The sequence below is a fragment of the Lates calcarifer genome, linkage group LG13 (assembly GCF_001640805.2).
Source record: "Lates calcarifer isolate ASB-BC8 linkage group LG13, TLL_Latcal_v3, whole genome shotgun sequence".
Lineage (NCBI taxonomy): Eukaryota > Metazoa > Chordata > Actinopteri > Centropomidae > Lates > Lates calcarifer.
The window spans coordinates 5,568,731-5,589,381 of record NC_066845.1 but is presented as its reverse complement, the minus strand read 5'-3'; the positions used below and the strand labels follow the sequence as shown (position 1 = coordinate 5,589,381).

At 37.4% G+C, this 20,651-nt stretch overlaps 3 protein-coding genes across 4 annotated transcripts; 1 reads left to right on the top strand and 2 right to left on the bottom strand.

The window, feature by feature from the left end:
* Positions 1-556: 556 nt before the first annotated feature.
* LOC108882243 (gamma-glutamyl hydrolase) lies at positions 557-5,526 on the bottom strand. The gene is made up of 9 exons (XM_018674635.2): positions 4,254-5,526; positions 3,971-4,085; positions 3,699-3,749; positions 3,486-3,570; positions 2,856-2,994; positions 2,412-2,518; positions 1,628-1,721; positions 1,389-1,526; positions 557-949 (listed from the first exon to the last, which is right to left on the bottom strand). The coding sequence occupies exons 1-9, from the start codon at positions 4,369-4,371 to the stop codon at positions 831-833; spliced, it is 966 nt and encodes a 321-aa protein (XP_018530151.1). The 5' UTR covers positions 4,372-5,526; the 3' UTR covers positions 557-830.
* Positions 5,527-5,671: 145 nt separating this feature from the next.
* nmrk1 (nicotinamide riboside kinase 1) lies at positions 5,672-9,444 on the bottom strand. 2 transcript variants are annotated; one of them, XM_018674669.2, is made up of 8 exons: positions 9,254-9,442; positions 8,182-8,272; positions 8,048-8,096; positions 7,672-7,840; positions 7,047-7,118; positions 6,832-6,938; positions 6,527-6,610; positions 5,672-6,420 (listed from the first exon to the last, which is right to left on the bottom strand). In XM_018674669.2, exons 1-8 carry the CDS (start codon positions 9,280-9,282, stop codon positions 6,410-6,412), a joined length of 612 nt encoding a protein of 203 aa, XP_018530185.1. In that variant the 5' UTR covers positions 9,283-9,442; the 3' UTR covers positions 5,672-6,409. The 2 variants fall into 2 exon arrangements, with proteins under 2 accessions (XP_018530185.1, XP_018530177.1); XM_018674661.2 differs by lacking the exon at positions 5,672-6,420 and having other exon boundaries at positions 6,513-6,610; positions 9,254-9,444.
* A 2,594-nt stretch (positions 9,445-12,038) lies between these two features.
* ostf1 (osteoclast stimulating factor 1) lies at positions 12,039-20,384 on the top strand. Its single transcript, XM_051075150.1, has 11 exons — positions 12,039-12,066; positions 14,184-14,253; positions 14,612-14,729; positions 15,505-15,555; positions 15,938-16,001; positions 16,137-16,190; positions 16,413-16,520; positions 16,859-16,908; positions 17,817-17,895; positions 18,146-18,244; positions 19,215-20,384. The coding sequence occupies exons 1-11, from the start codon at positions 12,039-12,041 to the stop codon at positions 19,271-19,273; spliced, it is 780 nt and encodes a 259-aa protein (XP_050931107.1). The 3' UTR covers positions 19,274-20,384.
* Positions 20,385-20,651: the final 267 nt, after the last annotated feature.

Here is a 20,651-nt window from a genome sequence, read left to right as displayed (position 1 = left end):
TTGGAATCAGCTGTTTTTTCATTAACTTGATTATGTTTAAAGTTAATTCAACTAAAATTGTCCGGTTTAATTTCTGCTCTAGTTGAGTGTATGTTACCAAACAAAATAGCTAATTATCACAAACTAATTGCCCCAAGATAAACCTGAAGGATTTTGGGTCTTTGGGGCACCATGAGTCTCAGAATTACTCAACTGGATTTTATTTAGTCACTCAACTGCTCAATTATATTTTATTTCCTTACATAAAGGTTTAAATACTGTTTCAAAGTTGTCTCCACGTTTCGAGGGATAAAATTCTGATGGGTAAATGACAAAATAATAAATCCTCTATATGAGATTGAAGGTTCACTCCTGACCTTGGAAATACTGAAAGGACATCGAGGCCTCAAATTTTAATCCAGTTTGGTTGGGAAGTCTTTGAAGTGTTCAGAAAAATGGAAATTTTAACATGTGATTCCATGACAACTGGAGAAAGTAAATCTGCTGAGAAAGATGGTGCGATATAATCGTGGTATAATCCTCTGTGACGTCTATTAAATATGCAGTGAGGTGAGACTGTTTTCTTAAATCCTTTATTTCTTTAAAAGCAGTCACAGTTATATAAACTGAGTGTAAAAAACACTGGTGCAGAAACTTCTCCTCAGTATAATAAAAAAATACACTGAATCAGCACGCACATGGCTGAAATCAGTCTTTTGTTTTGAGGCCCAGTTATTATTAAAACCAGCAGTTCTGGGCTAAAGTGTTGTGTGTTGCACAACAAACTGTGTATGAAGTGCTGTGTTGTACATGCACACAGAGTGACAAACAAAGCCAGCCACCGGATGATCTTAGAAGAAATAGAGCTGCTCATATCCTGTGAAGTTCCCAGCGTAGACAGGCGTGTAGTTGTAAATCAGTGAGGAGTCCTCTTCCTCAGGATTGTCGAAGTGATGTAAACTTCTCCTTCCTAGATAAAGCAGAAGTGAGATGCATGTGAATACAACAAAACAGAAACAGATCTCTGTGGGGACAGACCATACTGTATAAGTGTTAAAAGTAACATTTGTATTATTTGAGCATATTGTGGTTGAAGTATAATGGGATTTCTCCAACAGTATGGCCAAATTAAAACCTCCTTGGATCGCTGTGAAAATAGACTGGGATATAGTAAACTTTGTGAAAATTAAATTAAGAAATAGTAGAAAATAAAAGAAGCAGGTGTAAATGTCCACTTGTGCCTAATTACTAGAGATATTAAGGGGATGCCTTATTATTAATAGTATGACGAAATCTCTTACAGTTGACAAATTTATATTTATATTTGTTTCACCGTATATGTCATCATATCGACTCATAGTTAATACCTAATGATACTGATTCTTCTTGATGTGTGTTTGTCATCTCACCTTCATCAACAAAAAACTGAGCCAGTAGAGATGATAGCTGAACAGCGTGAGATGAGTGAGGGAAGTTCAGCCTCCTGTCCCACTGAAAACGGTTCACCTCTGGGTGCCACTGTACTCCATAGAAGGGATATCTCTTACCTGACATGAAGGAAGAGACAAAAAAATATATGCTATTATAACAACTTTCTTACGGCACAATGATTAAATTTGTCAAATTAATGTAAAAATAATCTTGTAACCTTCTATGGTTGAGACAAAGTGGGCTCCGTTTTTAGCAATGTTTGTAGACAAGAGGGAGAAGAAATTGTGCAGTTTCTCATTTTCCAAGAAGGTCTGTAAGAACATTTGTGGTTATTATTTATGCATTACCTTTCAGTATTAGTTTAATGCATTATATTTCATGTAATATTGTAGATTTTTAAGGTTACTTATCTATAAAACGTGTTCTTGTGTTTTCTAATGATGCTGTGACATTTTCTTTTCTTCTGTGGGGGGGTCTTAAGAGCATGAATAGTTATGTGTACTAGGAGCCCTTGGACAAAAATACCAATCTCATTTCTCTATTTTTCTGCGTACAGTCTTCCTGCACTGGAATACTGAATGACCCCAGGTTTGATTAAACATTAATTAATTTAGGTATATGCATCATGTAAGTTTAATATCTGCTGAAATGTAAAGGACTTATTAAATGAAATTACCACAAACCAGGTAGCACACTGTGAGCCTGGGTTACCTGGGTTGAGTAACTCAGTTAAGTAACTCAGCCTTGATTAACCATGGTTTGCAGAAATACTTAATGAATATTGCATCTGCAAATTACCCATGTATACATTTTTATCTGTACTGTTAAAGGAGTCAAACGTTTTGGTCATGCATAAGAAAAACCCCAGATAACACATTTCTTGATGCTGAAATGACTGTATCGAGTGTCTCTGATTTCATTTCTCAGCACAATAACAAGGCAAAACCTCAAGAGGGGAAATGAAACACACTGTACAGTGACAACAGAGGGATTTACACTACCTCTACTGTAAGTCCGTAGTGGTGGAAATTGCCAGTCAGAGCTTCATGGGTCAAAGCCTTCATAAGCTCGTCGGGGAAACCTGCAAACATCCTACTGGAGTGTGCCTCTGTGGGGGGAAAGGGAGGAGTACAGAAGTAAATAGACCTGTAAAAAAATAATAATAACCTAACTTTGAGCAGTGACTTTATGGCAAGAGGAACACATAAATGATTTGGTGATAATAGCAGACAGTCTAAATATAGGGCTAAAAAAAACCTCTGATTAGTAACTTGACTCTACTGACACTAAGTGGCATAACTCAGTACATGCAGTTTATGAGAAAATGTTGTCAAACAATTACTTAGTCCACCTTAAGTCTATTTAAAACATATTCCCTATATTTAAAATGTAAATCAGGGGGGTAGACACACATAGACATCAACAATACTGCATTAAGCTCTAACCTGTGGTTAGGTTGAGGGGCAACGCAATGTTCTCAGCTGTGGTATTTGCCAGCAGATTTTCACCAGCTACCAGAACAGTCAGTAGCTGCATTCCCATGCATGTACCCCAGATGGGGAAGAAATCCCCCCTGTCATTAGCCTGGAACAAACAAAGAGTTCGGCTTTTAACTTGTTTTGTGTCTGAAACGTTAAAGCAACACTGAAACTGGCAACTCCTTTGAACAACTTTTGGACAAAGTGCAAAGACTGATTCCCTCCAGAGGATTAAATAACTAGTGGATTAATGATGGGAAAAGTATTTTAATGTTGGAGCTGGTTTAACTAATTCACATATTGTCAGTTGGTTTAAACTTCATTATGACTTACGAGATTACTGCATGTTTTTTCAGCAAAATCTAAGAATGCAAAGTAAGTACAATAATAGCAATCATTTAAATATAATGAAATAAGAAGTTCAGCTACTCACTCTGAAATGCGGTGAGGTTAATAAAAAGTATTTAAAAATGAAAACAGTCAGATTGGTGCAAGAACAGTCCTTAAAAATTGTAATTAAGTCTGAGTAAATTCACTCTGGTTTCAGATAATAGTAAAATCATTAAAAATGACACATTCAGACAGGGCAGTACCAACCATCAGAGCGAGTCTATAAAAAATCTTCGCCACCCTGGCATAGTCTGATGTTTCCAAATCTACAGCTCCCCCGATGAAAAGCAAGCTAAAGAGACATTCATGCAGTTAGAGCAGTGAACCGAGGAACGAATGTAGATGTAATATAGATGTAGATGTAATTCCTCTCTGACACTGAAACTTCCACCACATTTATAGGCATATACTGCAGCTCACCCATTAATCTTCTTGAAGATATTTTCATACTCAGCTGTAGTAAGAGTCAACCTGCAGGGATAAACAAACAATGCTCACTAACTATATTATTTGACATTTTTGACAGCATGAAAAGCACAGATCACAGGAAACCAGGTGACAGAAAATCAACTTCTTCTTTTTCCACAAAAGCAGCACAAGTATCAACAGTGACATTTTATTCTGTAGATTTAAAAAGTTCCTGCTCACTGAAAATAAAATGTATATTAAAGACTGTAGAGGACTCAACCTACTTGATAGGCATCACTCTGGCGCCCCCAGACTCAGTGTATTTCACATAGGAGGAAGGTATGTAGGTCCTCCCAAAGGGCTTCATGACATCATCTGAAACTAACTGAGTCAAAATACCTGTGGGACAAAAACACAGCTGCTGTGAATACACACCAGAAAAGATGCAACATATAGTGATAAAGCTACAAAGAAAATGCCATCTACTCTATGATTAAATGTTTATATTATCTAAACTTCTCTTTATCTCTCTCAACATTCAGTCCTGATAGGATACATTTCACTCACCGATAACAGGTCTGTCATTCACAGCCTCCTGGTTGAGTGAAGTCGGCATTGCTCTGCTGCAACAGATGCAGCAGACAAAAAATAAACAAACAAATGCTGAAAATACCATGTTGGACATGTTTTCACCTCAATTTCCTCTGACCAGTCAGGGTTTAATTTAGCATATCAGTTAGAGAGCAGTGGTTTATGAAAGAAGCTGCAGCAGACTTATATATGTCGAGGCAGAAGAGGATATAGTCAGTACAGGGAAGTGAGGAATGCCCAGATTTACATGTGATGCCTCCTGCACTGCACATGCCGGTCAGACAAGTTGACTGCTGAGGTTAACATAAATATTCTGCTGACAGCACGGACTTTTTGTTAAAATTTTGATCATTTAGTGTGCAGGAAACAATGCAGCTTCATGGCTTCGGGTTTTGCAATAAAGGCAAAAAAGAAATTACATGGGAGGATTTAGGAAGGCAGCTCTCGGTTCACACGGCACACTTGGGTTCAAAGTGCTGTCAAACAGGTTTCAGTGTAAAAATGAAAGAAAATTCTATTAATAGAACTCCACTCCTGTTTTTCCTGAACATTTGGCTAATCACTCTAAAGGTTTCAGTCCATTTTATCTAAATAAATTCACAAAATATTTAGACCTTTTCCCAAAAATGCTCTGTAGACATTTTTGAAAATCTGCTTCATTTTTGGACAGCATTATGCATGTATCTCTGTAGGGAAGTGAAATGACGTGACTGATGCAATACTTTCTAAATACAGTTACATTAATAAAAGATAAAGTTTCGATTGGGTAATAGAGAGAGTAACATGTCTTATGACAACTGAGAAAACTTCACTTTAACAATTATTTTGTGAAAGGAATCTTTTGGAAAGGTTACAATTACTTATTAATTCACCGAAAGTATCCAGTCTAGCCAGTCTGTCTGCCCCATGTTCATGTTGATGTTGTTTCAAGGATATTTGGTAGTAAAATGCTGCTGTGTGCTCTGGTTCTCTTTCCAAGTTAAATCAAGATCCATTAGTGGAAAAACTTGCAGTAGCAAGAAGTAACGACATACACGTATTTAAGCACTGTGCTGCACAAGTACAAATTTCAGGTTCTTGTACTTCACTTGACTATTTCTATTTAATGCTTCTCTATACTTCTACTTCACTACCTTTCAGAGGGAAATATTGTTCTCCACGACATTTATTTTCAAACTTTACTTACTAGTACTTTTGCATCTGATTACTAAAAAAAAATAAGTAACAAAGATATATATTTATCTGGAGACGACAGGGGGTGAAGGGTGGGGGATTGATAGGGGCTTCGGTGCATGACCACACTGCATAATTTTTTATTGTTTAAGTTTCCAATTCTACAAGTATTTTAATTGTAATTGGTCCCTTGATAATAAACAAAAAATGACTGGCTCAACTTAAGTGTTAAAATGTGTTTTTTATTGGCATTTGCTAACAGTCCGAGACAGACAGAGCTTTATATTCTCAGAGTACTTGCGTGGGAATCAGTATGGAGTTGGTCACTTGTCTGTCTCCAGTGTAGCAGATTGAGCCACCAGGTGGAGACAATTAACATCAATGATAACTACAGTGCATATCAATGAACACTTCTTTGTTGGTGCAGTAGACCAGCAGCTGCTATGAGTCTCGAGCAATTATTCACATTTTATGTATTTGAATATGTGGAATTACATCACAAGTTAAGGTTATGCATATGTATATACATCTCGTTAGATTGAAAACACAGACTTTTGTATAAAAATCTCCCATACATTATTAAAAAGACAGTCAGTCCACTGAATGCCCTGTACCCAGCACCAAATTCATTAAGTCACATAAAACTTCATATATTTAGTTTAACTTCATAATACTGATCATTAATGGCAAAGATATCAGATTGATTGTGTTTCTGGCAGCCTTTGTCCAGTCTCCAACTGGACAACTTCATATGCTACAATATCAGTTAGTTTTCATCTGCAGTTTTACTCTTTTCAGAAATATTAACTCTTGTGAAATATTACATAGGCAATAGTATATTCACACAAGACCAAAGAAATACATAGTTTGGTCCTTTTAGTCACAATAGTGCAAAAAAGGAACTTCCCTGACATCTACAGCAGCAGCAGTCTCCATCTTCAAATCAAAGTCCAACTATTTCAGTCTTTCTCTGCAAAATATGCACAAAATTAAATTAGTATTTATTTCTTTTAAATAATGTATGTAGTATGTTTAGTCAACTAACTCAGTGGTCTTGAAGACTTATTGCAACTTACCCCTGAGTCTCTCTATTTCCTGACAAACATCTTTATAGACAGCAGCCAGCAACTCCTCTTTTGGCTTCAGTCCATCCAGAAATACTAAAAAAAAAAACAAAAAAAAAAAAAAACAGACAATGAACATATAAATATTAGGTATTTCATTATTTAATATTAGTACAAATGCTACAGTGGTAATAGTTTAATCATTTATTTAACTTTTTGAGATCTCAAACACATAAATACCTGAACTGCTCCAATAGCCACAGTTCTAATCCCATCCACAGAAACTGAACACATGACATCTTTGACTGGACACTCACCAATTCCAGACGCCATGCTCTCCATCTCCTGGTGATTTTTGAGGTACATTGGCCACACGTGTCCGTCAAAGTAGCCAGGAGGATCAGGAGGCGTGTATACCCTCAAGCTGTCAATCAAAGACAGCAACAGAGGTAAAAACATGAAGAGGCAAACTCAGTGGAAACAAAATCCATGTAAAGGTACAGAAGAGATTTTTGGTTGGAAAATATGACACCTTCGTCTCCTTTTGCAGACATCATAAGGTATTTCCATGAAGTATCTTTTGTCAAATAGCTCATTCAGAGGCCTAGAAAGTAAAAATAAGTTAGAGGCATGTCATATTACTGTTATTAGAATCTTACTTTTCATATTATATTGAATAAATCTTGGGGAACAGGTAGCACTTATGGTCAGAGATAAAGTATGAGATAAAGTGAATGATTACTTTTCAAAACAGTAATATAATTTTTGGCTAGTGAAAGTATCCTTTTTCAGTGATGCTTTACTTTAGAGGTCTGTAATTTATTCATCATTATCTCTTAGGTTTCTGCTAAGTAACTGTAATTTGGCGGTAATGACAGAAAAAAGAGACAACATTTATTTGTTTAGCTTAGTGTAGTTGTGTTGAGTGTTGCTGATTTCCAGAAGAAATTCTGCTAACACTTTATTTTACAGATCACAAAATTCCAATTTCTTTGTCCTTCTTTGTCATCTTCTGAGAAAGAAAAGTGATCAGTGGGTACATTTCCAGTTATTTCTAAATGCTAGCACAACCTTGAGACTTTTACACAGAGGATAGCAGATGAGTTACATATAACTGAAATAAACTCAATAACTTCACTAAATCCTCCCTGGTGTACCTGTAGTTGAAAATGAGGAATCCTTCCACTATCAGCACATACACCTCAGTGTCGACTGTCGGTGTTGTTCGCTCTGGGTTCAGGCCTCGCTGTTTCAGGAACGACTCAGGATCTCTTCGCCATGAGTCCACCTCGCTCATCAGTGTGTCCATGTGCAGAGCATCGAGCACTTAAACATAATTACATATATAGTAGAAATGCTACTGAATCTAATGGTTATATAAGGTCATAGGTCAGAATGGCATGAATGATTAAAGACTAACTTCCTTATTTAACTCACTCTTAAGTGATACAAACAAAGAGGTTTACTTGTGATCCAACCAGTCTGAATCCTGAATTAAGTTGAATAACAAACACTTAAATAAAGTGTCCTTACTGTCATATTGCTTAAAGCCATTGCTGTCCACTGGTACCACAGAATCATCCTGAAGAAAAAAAAAAGCATCCACTGTGATCACTCAAGCTCTCAGATTTCCAGCATGTGTAAAAGCAGTGATATGAACAGTCTACCTTAAAATACGAATCCTGTGCAATGATGCAGCTGTTGGGTATCTGCTGGTGCAGGCTCTTGGAGAGAGTAGATTTTCCTCCATTGGTCATCCTGAAAGAAAAACAGCACACATCACCTGCTGTAATTTTACATTTTAAAGCTGCACAAGTACCACTGGAAACGCTGGCTTTGCTGATCTCTGGTGGTTTAACTTCTCACTTTGCTCCAGTGATGTAGACATTTACGCCAGGGTGGGTCAGTACTATAGGTTGACTAACAAATTTTACAGGCTGATAGTGTCTTATCACAGTTAAATCAGAAAATGTGGTTTTTGTGATAATTTTTTTCATTGCTTTTCCTACACACTTAAAGCATACATATATATTATGTGTCCTTGTGCTAAGCAGTGTATCCCCTATTTAACAATCCTTTCCTAAGTGGAGTTTACAGAAATTAAATAATAAATTGATAAATAAATAAAGTAAGGTATATTCAGTAGCATACATAAAAGACATACAGTTCAGTTGTTTTGCAGAAAATATTTCACCTTATCAACTACAGAAGTCAACATGTTGCCAGTATGTGCCTGGTCCCATGCATTCCTCTTATTTATATTTACATATAAAGAAAAAAAGCAAGGATTCTGTTACAGAGACAATTTCCTCTGAAGAGTAACCAACTCTTATCAGTTAGACTGCCACATGGTTGTCACATGCTGTATTGATCTGATAGTGTCCCTTTAGCCCCTGCTGCTTGTACAGTATGTCGCCCATATTAATATACAATTTAATAATATTTCCTGGTGCCCCTCTGTGAGCTGTTGTCTTTTCTCCCTGTATTTCCCATTTACACAAGAAACTACCAAGGGGCATTTCAGAATCTCAAACTTAGTAAATAAAGGTTCAGTGTAAAGTAGCCTAATTCTAAAAACTCAAAGGTATTTTTGTTACATTTCTAGTATCAAAAATGGTATCCGAGATCCAGCAGGCTATCTAGAGGCAGAATGACCCAAAGAGGACAATAAAAGACATGTTTTGGAGGGAGGTCAACATAGAAACACATTAATGTTTACAATTCTCCCGACTTACTTACCCGCCTACTCCTACAATTAGTGTCTTCATTGCAGTTGGTTGTGCTGCTCAGCGCAGAGTTTCTGATATATAAAACCGGTGATGGCAAATTAATTAGCAGTCTGTGTGCAAACTTAACTAGTAGCTACAGGGGGACGTTGGTAACTTGCGCTGCGATTACTGTGGTCCGTACTCCCTGTTGCTTTTCCGCTATTGGGCGCTTGTGATTCGCTGATGGAGCTGCTACGTCACAAACGACCCGCCCATTGAGAAAAAAAAAAGACAAACACTAGAGCATGATATAAACTCAATACACTGTTAAAACAGAGTTTTATTTGAACCAAAACAAAGTAAAAGTAACTACAGACAATAGTAATGTCAAAACATCCAGTCATAGAAATGAAAGAATAATAGAATAAAATAAAGTAAAAATAAGTTAAAGGTAAAAGCAAGTTGAAGTTACGTAGAGTAAATTATATATTAAACTATGATAGTATAAATTAATAAAAAAAATAAATTTAAGAGGTAACATTTCATTAAATAAAAATTATAAAATATATTTTAAAGAATTCATTTGCAAAAACATTTGAAAATATTTTGAGAGTTCTTTTAGTTAAAATATTTTCAAATATTTACAAAGTCGTCATTTTAACAAATTAGTAAAAGTAAAATGTAAAGTATAGTACTTATAGTAAAATATAAGAAAATAAATAAATAAAATAAAATCGCTGCACAGAGTTTACATGTGAGCCGTTGCAGGCTGAAGAAGCGCATGCGCAAACTAACTTCTCCGCCGCCTTACTGAACTTCCTCATTGGCAGTGATAGCACAGTCCTGCGACGTTTCTGTCTGAAATAACACATTCCGCATTTCGTTTTATTTCATCTCCAAGCGTCGAAATGTCCAAGCCTCCTCCCAAGCCGGCCTAAGCCAGGTAAGACTAACATTATCAAAGCTGTTGATTAAATTTAGCCCAAACTTGTGCTCTGTGTTTTACGAGGACAACACACCTTGTTGGCGATTTGAGCTTCGTGGGCGGGCGGGGAGCACTTCAGTCAGTGAAATCGGATGATTTCTGTCATTTGTCTGTGAAACTTTTATCACCCAGTGGAAAGAAAGCCCGCAAACTCTGATTAATAACAGTTCCCATTATTACCGAGTGGAGCAGGGCTAGAGTGGAGCTGTTAAAAGTCCTTTCACTGCTGATTGACAGGGGGATCCAGCTCTCAGCAGCAGGCCTCTGTGACTTCCCTATTTCCATCACTCATGCACGGAAAATGCTGTCATTGAATGGCTCTCAGTGGCCTTAGGTCGTAGGTTAAGAGTTGATGATGAGTCTATAAGGTCAGTGACATCAGCCTTAACTTCCTGCAAGCTCAGTCTTGTTGCTATTCTGGTAACCCCTTCTCTAAGATTAGGAAATGTGACTCACAAATGTGAATGTGGCTCACAAAAAATGTCAGGTGAATGCACTGTGCATGTTTTTTTTTTTTTTGTTTGTTTGTTTTTTTTGTGCATGTCATGTTTTAATGTATATAAGTTTTACTAAACTCATTTAGATTGGCATAATAAAAGAAATGTTGCAAAAGTAAAGCATAACAGTAAAAGATACAAAGAAACTGAACTGAAACTGCAGCTAATGATTATTTGCATTATTGATTACTTTATTCTCATTGATTAATTAATGAATCTACTAATTAATGGGTAAATTAAACAAACAAAACTATCTTCTCACAACTTCACAGAGCTGAAGGTTACACCTCCAAATGTCTAATCAACTATGACAGCATATGACTAAGAAAAGCAGCTAATCCTCTCATTTGTGAATCTGAGAGTTGAGTTTTTTTTCATTTGTTTTGCATGAAAAATGATTAATTGATTGTCAAAATAGTCATAGTTTGTTGATTGACTAATTTGTTTTAGATCCACTTCCAATGCTGGAGATATCCGGCTCAAAATTTCTTCAAAAAGTATAAAGTCATCAATTTGGGCTCAAATTGTTGTTCTTTTTCTTTGTTATGAAATAGAAATTTATTCACGTGTTGTGGGCCCTTCAGACACAGAAATCACAGTTTATTAGGTGCACCTTTTTAGAAATAATGTAGTCTAATACGACAGCCCTGTAATAAATTACAACCTGCACAAAGGTTATAATGTTCATTTTTGTTGAATCCATGTGTTGATTGTTCTGTGTGATCTTTTTGGAGGATGCAGCGTGTGGTGCTGCTGTGTTGTATTGCATTCTACTGAAAGGTGTTTCAAATAGCTACTCTGTCCTCATGGATATACACTAAATGATATGGACAAAATATTAGAAACACCTTTCAGTATAATGCAAAATGACTGTAAAGTTGAATCAACACCTTTCTAAAACAACATGGACTTTTCACAAGGACTGGACATTATAACCTCTATGGATGTTGTAGGTTGTACTGCAGAGATGTTGTGTGAGAGTGTACTATTCTTAGCGATGTACCTAGTAAACTGGCAGCTGAGTGTATTTTTTCAGATCACATCTTGTGCATCAGAGCTTCACATGCAGGGAGCAAAAAAAGAAAACTGAACTATCTTCACATATGAAGTTAAAGCTGTTAGCACATGATGTTGAAGCGTACAGGATCAATATAGTTATGTATGTCTATAAAAAAAAACATGCTTTGAAATTCAGACAGGCGCATTTCAGCAGATGTCTGTAAGCTATGTTTTGCTCGCTTGCTGTGGCCCAGTGATAGCACTGAACAAAAAGCTGGAAAGATTGATGTGTTATTACCATTCACATGTTTCATGGTTATTCATGATTCAGCTCCATGACACCTCACCTGCTTGTGAAGGCAGGTGAGATCGTCTGTCCCTGTCATCATGTGTCTTGACAGATGGCTGGTTGACGTGTAGAGGGAGAGCTTCCAGTCTGCCTCACATGGTAACAACTGATGTAGCTTTATCTATGTGGTAATTCACGTGGAGAAACACAATTGTGAGAATGGGAGACTAGCCTCTGAGGGACATAGAACATCCCAGAATTCAGGTATAGGTTACCTGAATTGCTGACCAGTCTTTACCCACATGACGTTTACTGCATCATGAGCAGTTTACAGTAGATATATTTATACTGTATGTGGTGGAACAGAGATTTAGGTGCAGTTTCTGGTTCAAGTCTCCACAGTGGATCATTTTTAAATGATTCTGTCCTGGCTTCAGGAGTGCTGGTCTGTAACTGCCCCTGTCCTGAATAATATAATTTCTCTACAAAGATGAAATTTAGAGCTGCTGCAATTAGTCGTTTAATCCAATGGTCGATCGACTCAAAAATTATTTGCAACTACTCTGATAATTAGTTAATCTTTTCTTGCAAAATTAGTGAAAAAGGGGCAATGTATTCTCAGGTTCCAGGTTCTCAAATGGCAAGAACAAAACAAGACATTTGAAGATCTCACCTTGAGCCCTGTTAAGTTGTGATTGGTATTTTTTCCACTACCTTTGACATTTCGTAGACCAAGATCAATTAATGATGTGAAAAATAATCAGCAGCTTAATCACTAGTGAAAGTAGCCTTGATAAAGATCTCTTCAAAAATGCTTGAAGAGATCATTGGCAGTACATATGCTGTGATAATGTTTTTTAATACCCTGAGCAATGTACTTTGATTGAGCAAGACTGGGGTTGTGTGGTGAAATTTCTTGTGCTCCATTTTTCTTCCTTCAAAATCTGTGCTTTTAAAAGAGGAATTTGTTTAATTTTTTGTGTTAACCAGGTCATTTCTGGACTAATGACTCTTTAGTGAGGCTTAGATGGTTTGGTTTTTGGGTTGGGCTTCGAACAGGAATGGAGAATCAAGAAGCCACCAAGATCAGACATGTTTTTTTTTTTTTTCTTGGAGGGGGGGGGGGGGCAAGACGAGCTGTTGGAATTGCACTTGCAATAAAATAACACAGATGGAAATCATCAAAAAACCCACAAGTAAATGAAATATACTGACAGTGTTTTGCTCAGACACTCTTTATTTATTTTTTCTTTAGCTGGAGTAAGTCCATGTATGTGCCCAGGGCTTTAAAATGCAGAGAGGAACCTGGACCAGTCAGCACAGGCTTTTGTGTGTTTTAAGCGACGTGACCGGGCCTGCAGAGGAGACATGCTTGCTGCGTTGAACAGAGCTAGGCTTGTGCAGGGGCTCAGGCCCTCTCTCATTCTGACACACTGAGACTGTGTGTTAACTAAATAGGAACTCTGAGTAATGGCAGAGAGTTACAACCATCCAACATTTAGTTAGCTGAGGCAGACGAAGATGTAAGACGCTTGCATACCCTTATGTGTCTTGGATCCAAACATATGAAACAAATTACTGTAAATGCATCAGTGTCAGTCTTGAATTAGTATCTTAAACACAGCTTCTTAAAAGTCTGGCTTGTGAGGCTTATGAACAACCAAATTAAGCAAAAGTTAAAACTTAGAAGAAAAATAAATAAAATCTAAAGCACATATAAACATCACCTAATAAATGCTATATTTATAATGTAAGGTGCAGCATGGTAGCAAATAGATGAAGCAGCTTTTGTAGCATCCATCCCTAATTACTTTTTAAAATTAAATAAATAAAGCAGGTTATTGACAATAAAGATATGTAAAACAAGAGAAATCATTGAAAGGGAAGTCAGTAGAGTGAAGTACTGAGTCATGTTTGTCTACAAATTGGATACAAATCAGAAGAATTGCATTACTTTACACCAGTGCTGAATGAGATTTGCTCTGGTCAACTAAAAACAAACAAACACTGGTGCTTTGGCTTTCAATGTAACCAGCTCATTATGTTTAGCAGTAAACATAGAGCACAGCGTACTACACATAACTTAAGGTTTTGTTTGGTCCCAGAAATAAATAGCTAGGAGGATTATTTAATAATAAGTTGGTGCATGTCACTGTTCCTTTAAACTCTTTTGTACGTCTCTGTTAACTAGTTCAGCTGTCTGCTAAGGCCACAACCACTCTGGTGGCATTCCAGCAGCAGAGCCAATGTTGGGCTCGACTGTGAGCCATCACAGGCCCTGAGGGCAGTTACCTCAGGCCAGCGCACACACACAAGAACCTGTGTTTTTGTCCCCCACACTGCAGCACGTAAAACTGCTATTGACTGTAGAAGAGTTATTGCATGCCATGTGCAGATCTCTCTTGAGTGAAGGGGAGGATGATTTCACTCTCTGATTTATTGTATTATGTGTCTGAGGGGAATTTACCACATTAAAGCTACGCTCTGCACTCACCTGCAACAGGCTCACTGTGGTGAAACTAAGTGCTGTGAAGAGGCAGCATGTGTGGTTTCACCTCACTGTGCCTATTCTCAAGTACAACCTGCCCTGTTTGCCACTGACACATTCAGGGAGTGAAGTCAACTCACCACAAACGGTCTGCAACTGTTTCACCTAACATTACAATCTGTGTGGTTTTTCTATTTATTAGGCCAAGTCAAGGTGTTCAGGGCGTTGTTCACCTTTGACCCCAGAACGGTAAGAGCTTTTTGTTCAAGATGCATTGGTTTTTTTTGTTTGTTTTTTTTAAATAAAATATTCCTTGAAGGTTAAAGTACCATTCAGATTTCCAGCCTGAAAACAACGCTAAATCTACAGCCCAGAATGTGCAGATTTTGTAACGATGATGTAGAATAATGAAATCACATATTTTGGTACTTCCCTCAAGTGACACTGTTCTAAATCAAAATTCAGATATAGTTAAAAGAATGCGATAAATGCAGAACTTGTCATGCAGACTGTACTGTGATTTGAAATGTGTAAATATAAATAATATTTTCAGCACAAGCATGGAGTTAAACATCACTGTACAATGTTAAAAGTATGCTGCCAGATTTGAAGAACTGAGATAAACACAGGTGGCAGTAGATGGATGAGCTATTCAATTTATTATCTGGTGAATGTTTGGCCTCAAATAATGACTGAAATGAAGAATAGTAGGCGATTCATTTTCTCTTGTTTCAGTTTTGGTTAAAACCACTTAAATGCAGATGTGAATAAAAATTTCTCACCGACCAAATTTTACCAGTAATCCCTTTTGATGTCCTCCATCAGCAATTATGTGTCAAAACATTGAAACATTGAAATGTAGAACTCATGATTGTTGCAGTTGGTGGAGGAAAAAGGGGAAGGTATGGGGGAGGAGAAATCAGGTGAAATATAAGCATTGAGGTCAAAATGCTGCCAGGGCATTAAATTTCCTGAGCAACTGATCAACTTGCAGTAACATTTGTCCTATTTTTTTATTTTGCAGCCAGACGAGCTGTACTTTGAAGAGGGAGACATCTTGTACATCTCTGACACAGTAAATAAAACCTCATAGATTTGGCTGCCATCTTCTTCAGCAAGCCCTCATATCCCATTCAGTTTGAACCTGAATTTGCACTTCTTCTTCCTCTTTCTCTAGCACTTTTTGCATTTCATGTCTCCTCTCTGCTGTATCTTTATTTGTTTATTTTGTTGTCATTGCCATTGTCCATCTTTAATCAGTCTTTTCTCCCCTCCATTTGTCTTTTCCTCTCCCACTTCTTTTCACTATTTTCTTTGCATTCATTTTTGTTCTGTTGTTTTCATTCTGCTTTGTCCTGTTCGTCTCAACTGATTTGTGTCTGTTTTTTTGTTGTTGTTTTTTAAATGTTTTTCTTTTTAACTCTTCCTTTAACTTTCTGCATTGCTATTATCCTCAGAGCGACACTAATTGGTGGAAGGGTACATGCAGAGGAAGGACAGGACTAATTCCAAGTAACTATGGTGAGTAGTAAACATAGAGAGACCAATTTTGAGTTCCATTGTATGTATGTGGTGACCAAAATATTACTTATACACCTTTGTCTCTTGTAATTCTCAATTTTAGTTAACACACTGATGTTGTTTTGTGTTTTTTAGTCGCTGAGCAGGCAGAGTCTATTGACAATCCAATGCACGAAGCAGCCAAACGAGGTACTTATCTACATTTTCAAATATCTCCTTGTGTTCTTTTATTTATTTATTTCTATGCAGCAGTTCCTTCTATCCTCAGACAGTTCAGTCTCTCTGGAGACAGTGAAAGCAACCTTGACCTTGATAACGTCATTTCGCTTTCTGCTGAAGAGCTGTAACAAGGTTTGCATTATTAGTAACCTTGTCTGTTTGACTCTGTGTGTTTTTTTTGTATTTAAACAGGTAATTTGAGCTGGCTGAGGGAATGTGTGGAGAACAAGGTTGGAATCAATGGGTTGGATAAGGCAGGAAACACTGCCCTCTACTGGGGATGCCATGGAGGACATAAAGGTAATAATCATTGGATGATAAAAATATTGAGAATGTACTTTTTGGTAGCACCATTGGATGGGTTAGAGCCACAAAATGGCAGTGATATTTGGATTTTTCAGATTTGTGGGGTGATAACTGGTCATACTCTGTTGCGGCAGAAACTTCAATCTTAAATTGTGACACCCAGGCAGATTTGTTTTACGACAGAAGTGAAGTACACAAAAGCAGGAACTTGGTTTATGAAAGTGTTCCAGTTCTTCTGTGCCCCTTTCATTGTTTCTGCATGATTGTTACGTGATACATGTCATCAAGTCTCCAATCTGTCACTGAAACTTCTCCTTTTTTTCCTGCATCAGATGTGGTGGAGCTGTTGCTAAGCCAACCCAATGTGGAGCTCAACCAGCAGGTGAGATGGGTTTTAAAAGGAACTTCACTAATATGTGAAAAACATCAGGATAGAAGGACCAGTCTTGAAATCATCTGGATTTCTCACCCCATTTCATATAGCAAGAAGTGCATAGTGATGACTGAGAGTGAAAAACTTCTAAGGATCAAGGTCCAGATAGCAAACCCTGAATCAGTCCTTAACACTTTCCTTCAGATGACCTGCAAGCCGAACTGATGGAGGGGAGTACATGAATGTAGATTTTGTTTCCTGCAGGGATAGATATTTCTGTCAGGTTATTTACTTAGCTTAAGGAGTTTAATCCAAAATAGAAAAGGGTAGTTATGACATCAAAGCACAAGAACTTTGAACAAGCAGACTTCACTTTATCATTTGGTCCCAGTTTTATAACTAATACTCCAAGGGGTATTTTCCAACCAAAAACAGTCAGTAAAAGAAATACCTGAATAAATCACTGGTGCATCTATCAACACTAGTGTTGTTAGATGTTTTGGACGTTTCAATGAAGGTTTGGAGAAGGGTAGGAATTAGAATAATAATGGAAAAGACCCTTATAAAACACAACACTAATATTAACATGTCATGGACAGTTTGCCATTCCACAAATACTTGTCATAGCAAATTAACAGAGGGCACCAAGGGAATAAAGTGCACTCTGGACTCATATCCAACTATTTCAGGAAATGGTGTAAGCCTGAAGTTTGTAAATCAGAATACAGGCAGATGTATTCTATTCAGCTGGTTAAAGTTAAAGGCCCTAGAATCAGCAAACTAGCTGTTTGTATGCAGATGTGACAGCATGTGGTTTGGGTCACAAGTTGGGGTGAGATCACACAACTTAGTTGAATAGTGTCAAAGTTAAAGCTTGCCCGGATGTTTGTCAGTGATGATGATGCTTTGTGTTTCAGAATAAACTTGGGGACACTCCTCTTCACGCTGCTGCCTGGAAGGGTTATTCTGACATTGTGGAAATGTTGCTTAACAAGAGTGAGTATATCTCCATCTTTTTTTTTTTTTCAAGTCATCCTCCTTATTTGGATATTTATCAGGAAAAACACAGAGTAAGATCCAGAAAGATTTTTATTAAACCCTAATATGAAAATGTGTAATTCCAGATTGAGGAAACAGGAACCACATTTTGTGTGTGTCCTCACATGCACAGTTTTATTTTTGTGTCAAGGGTTTTTTTTTTGGTGCCCTCCTGTATGTAGTTTCTATGTGACAATGTTTGTTTCAGATGCGAGGACGGACATCAGAAACAATGAGAATAAACTGGCTCTGGAGATGGCCACCAACGCCCAGTGTGCTTCACTTCTCAAGAGGAAGCAGGGAAGTAGTAAGTACAGCTGCCACTGGGGGGCAGCCTCGCAGCACTGTATCACTTGGTCAGGCCACACACCCATACAGGGGACAGAATAATGTGCTTTTTTTTCCTGAGTTGTCAGCTGTCAGTGGAAGGAGATTGTCCAGCAACAAGCTTACACAGTCCACCTTAAGATCAGCACCAGGGCCTCAGTAGAAACTGTTCCAGGGATGAACAGTAACTGGTTATGCTCTGCTTATTTTCATAAGCTTCAACCATTGAATAGATAGTCATAACAGAAACATATATCAACAGGCTGTAGAATCCCGTAAGCTTAAAACTGCAGACAAATAGTTAACAAATTTAATGTCATCTTTATACCTGAGACAGATTATTAGATATAGATTATTAAATTTCTGTCATGTGAATGCCACATGAGCCATAATTTATAATCCTGCACCAAAATTGTCACTTAAGTCTTTAGCCAGAGTTTATGAAACTATTCAAATGATGGATTGCCACAGCTTGGCTTATTGTAGAAATCAGCTGTCCACTTATGTGACACACAGCCTTATCCATGACTCCTGTTCCTGTGTTGTGTGTAAAGGGCATGGAATATGGATACTGCATGTATCCATATATCCCCAATATTTTTGGGGATCAGCCCTGTGTTGGCAAACAGGTTCAATGCAGGTACTTGTTGGTAAAGAGGAATGAGGGACAAGAGATGAGGTGGCTCTTCAAGTCAGGGAACACTTTCAATGCTGTGCCACACAGCTTCTTAGCTGCAATGTGGTCATTACGGTCATTACATTCAGTGTTGAGGTTTATTCATATCATGGATGAGACTCTTATACAGGGTATTTATTGCGAACCTCATTTACAAAAGATGCAATAGACATTAAGCCAATGATATTTTAAGGTACAGCGGTTTTGCAGATAGGTATAAGCAGTAAAATGTTGCAGCATTCTTGTCATTAACTGTTTGTTTCTCTTGCTACAGATTTCACCCGCACACACAGCAACGCTGAGGAGTATTTGGATGATGAGGACTCGGACTGAGCCGGCCCTTTTGAAACATCATTGCTGTCTTCCATTGGGTTTGAAGGGGTGGTCGTGGAGCTTGGAGAGTTTTTATTACAGACCTAAAATGGATTTGCTGCTGTTTTCAAGTGTAACTCCATTTTAGCTCAATTAATTTGTACAAACACCTCAGTTCTTTGCCCTCTGCATAATGTCAGTGTGAATTTCAAAGCATTGAATTAAGGCATTTTACAGTTTGCCTGCTTTGCCAAGTGCATTTCCACATGTAAGGAATTTGTCTTGCAAGCATCCGTCGCACACTGTGGGCTGAGGGGCAGAATATGTGTAGTAGTGGAATAATGGACCAAAGCTCTAAGAAGCACATTCCAAGCATACAGATTATATTTAACCCATTTAAACTGGGAATTAAAGTGCCAGTGCAGATTAAAAGATTGATCAGGGCTGTGTCTAGTTTCGTTATCAAGCTCTGCTTAAATGACCAAACTACAGAGTCACCTTAAAGGAATTGGGAACACATAATCTTTTGCAGTTTACAAGGCACAGTTTATATCTATTTATGTACATCAGGGAGGCAAAGTAATGTGTATTTAACCTTAATATTTCCTAATTAAATGGGTTGTGCTGAGGGACCCAATAAGACTTTTTCCAGCATTATCTGCTTGGTCAACTTAAGGGTGTCACTAATGTGCATAAATGGGCTTCATAGGGGAAATGTATGTGTAATCTGCCTCTGATGGCAGTAATATTCCCACCTCCCCTTCATAATGTCATGAAACTCACCCGTTACTTTTTGCGCTACATGTATTTTGGTCTATGTTATCACATTTCCACTGCCGTTGAACATCTTCTGTCAGTTCATTGTAAGAAAAAAAAACTGCCCTGTATGAAACAGACTTTAGATTACTCTTTCCTCTTTCAAGCTTTTGATGGTTTGATTCCATCCTGGGAGCAATTTTTCTGGTTTTATTGCTGCTTTCCGACAAATAATATTAAAAAAGTGCCTTAAATATGTGTAACAGAGTGTGTCTATGTGTGAACATTTATTCTGAATTTATTAAGATGATTTTGTCCTAGATTTCTATCTGCTCTATCTTTGGTCTGCAATAAAAGATTTGAAGTTAAAAAATCACATTGAGTGGACATTTTTTGAGGTGGATAAAAAAACATACATATGGTTAAAAGACAGTCAAAAATAGTTGTCAACTATGAGACTAAATGCTGTGTCAGGGCTTAGATGTTTTCCAAATTACAGAAGCTATCCTAAAGATTGTAATTACTCAAAGCTTCTCTCAGCAAGCCTAATTCCTCTGATTAAGTGTACAAACAAACCTATCCTTTACATAGAAGGTATTACGACTGTAGGCTGTGCTAATCCGAGCAGGAATGCATACAAATA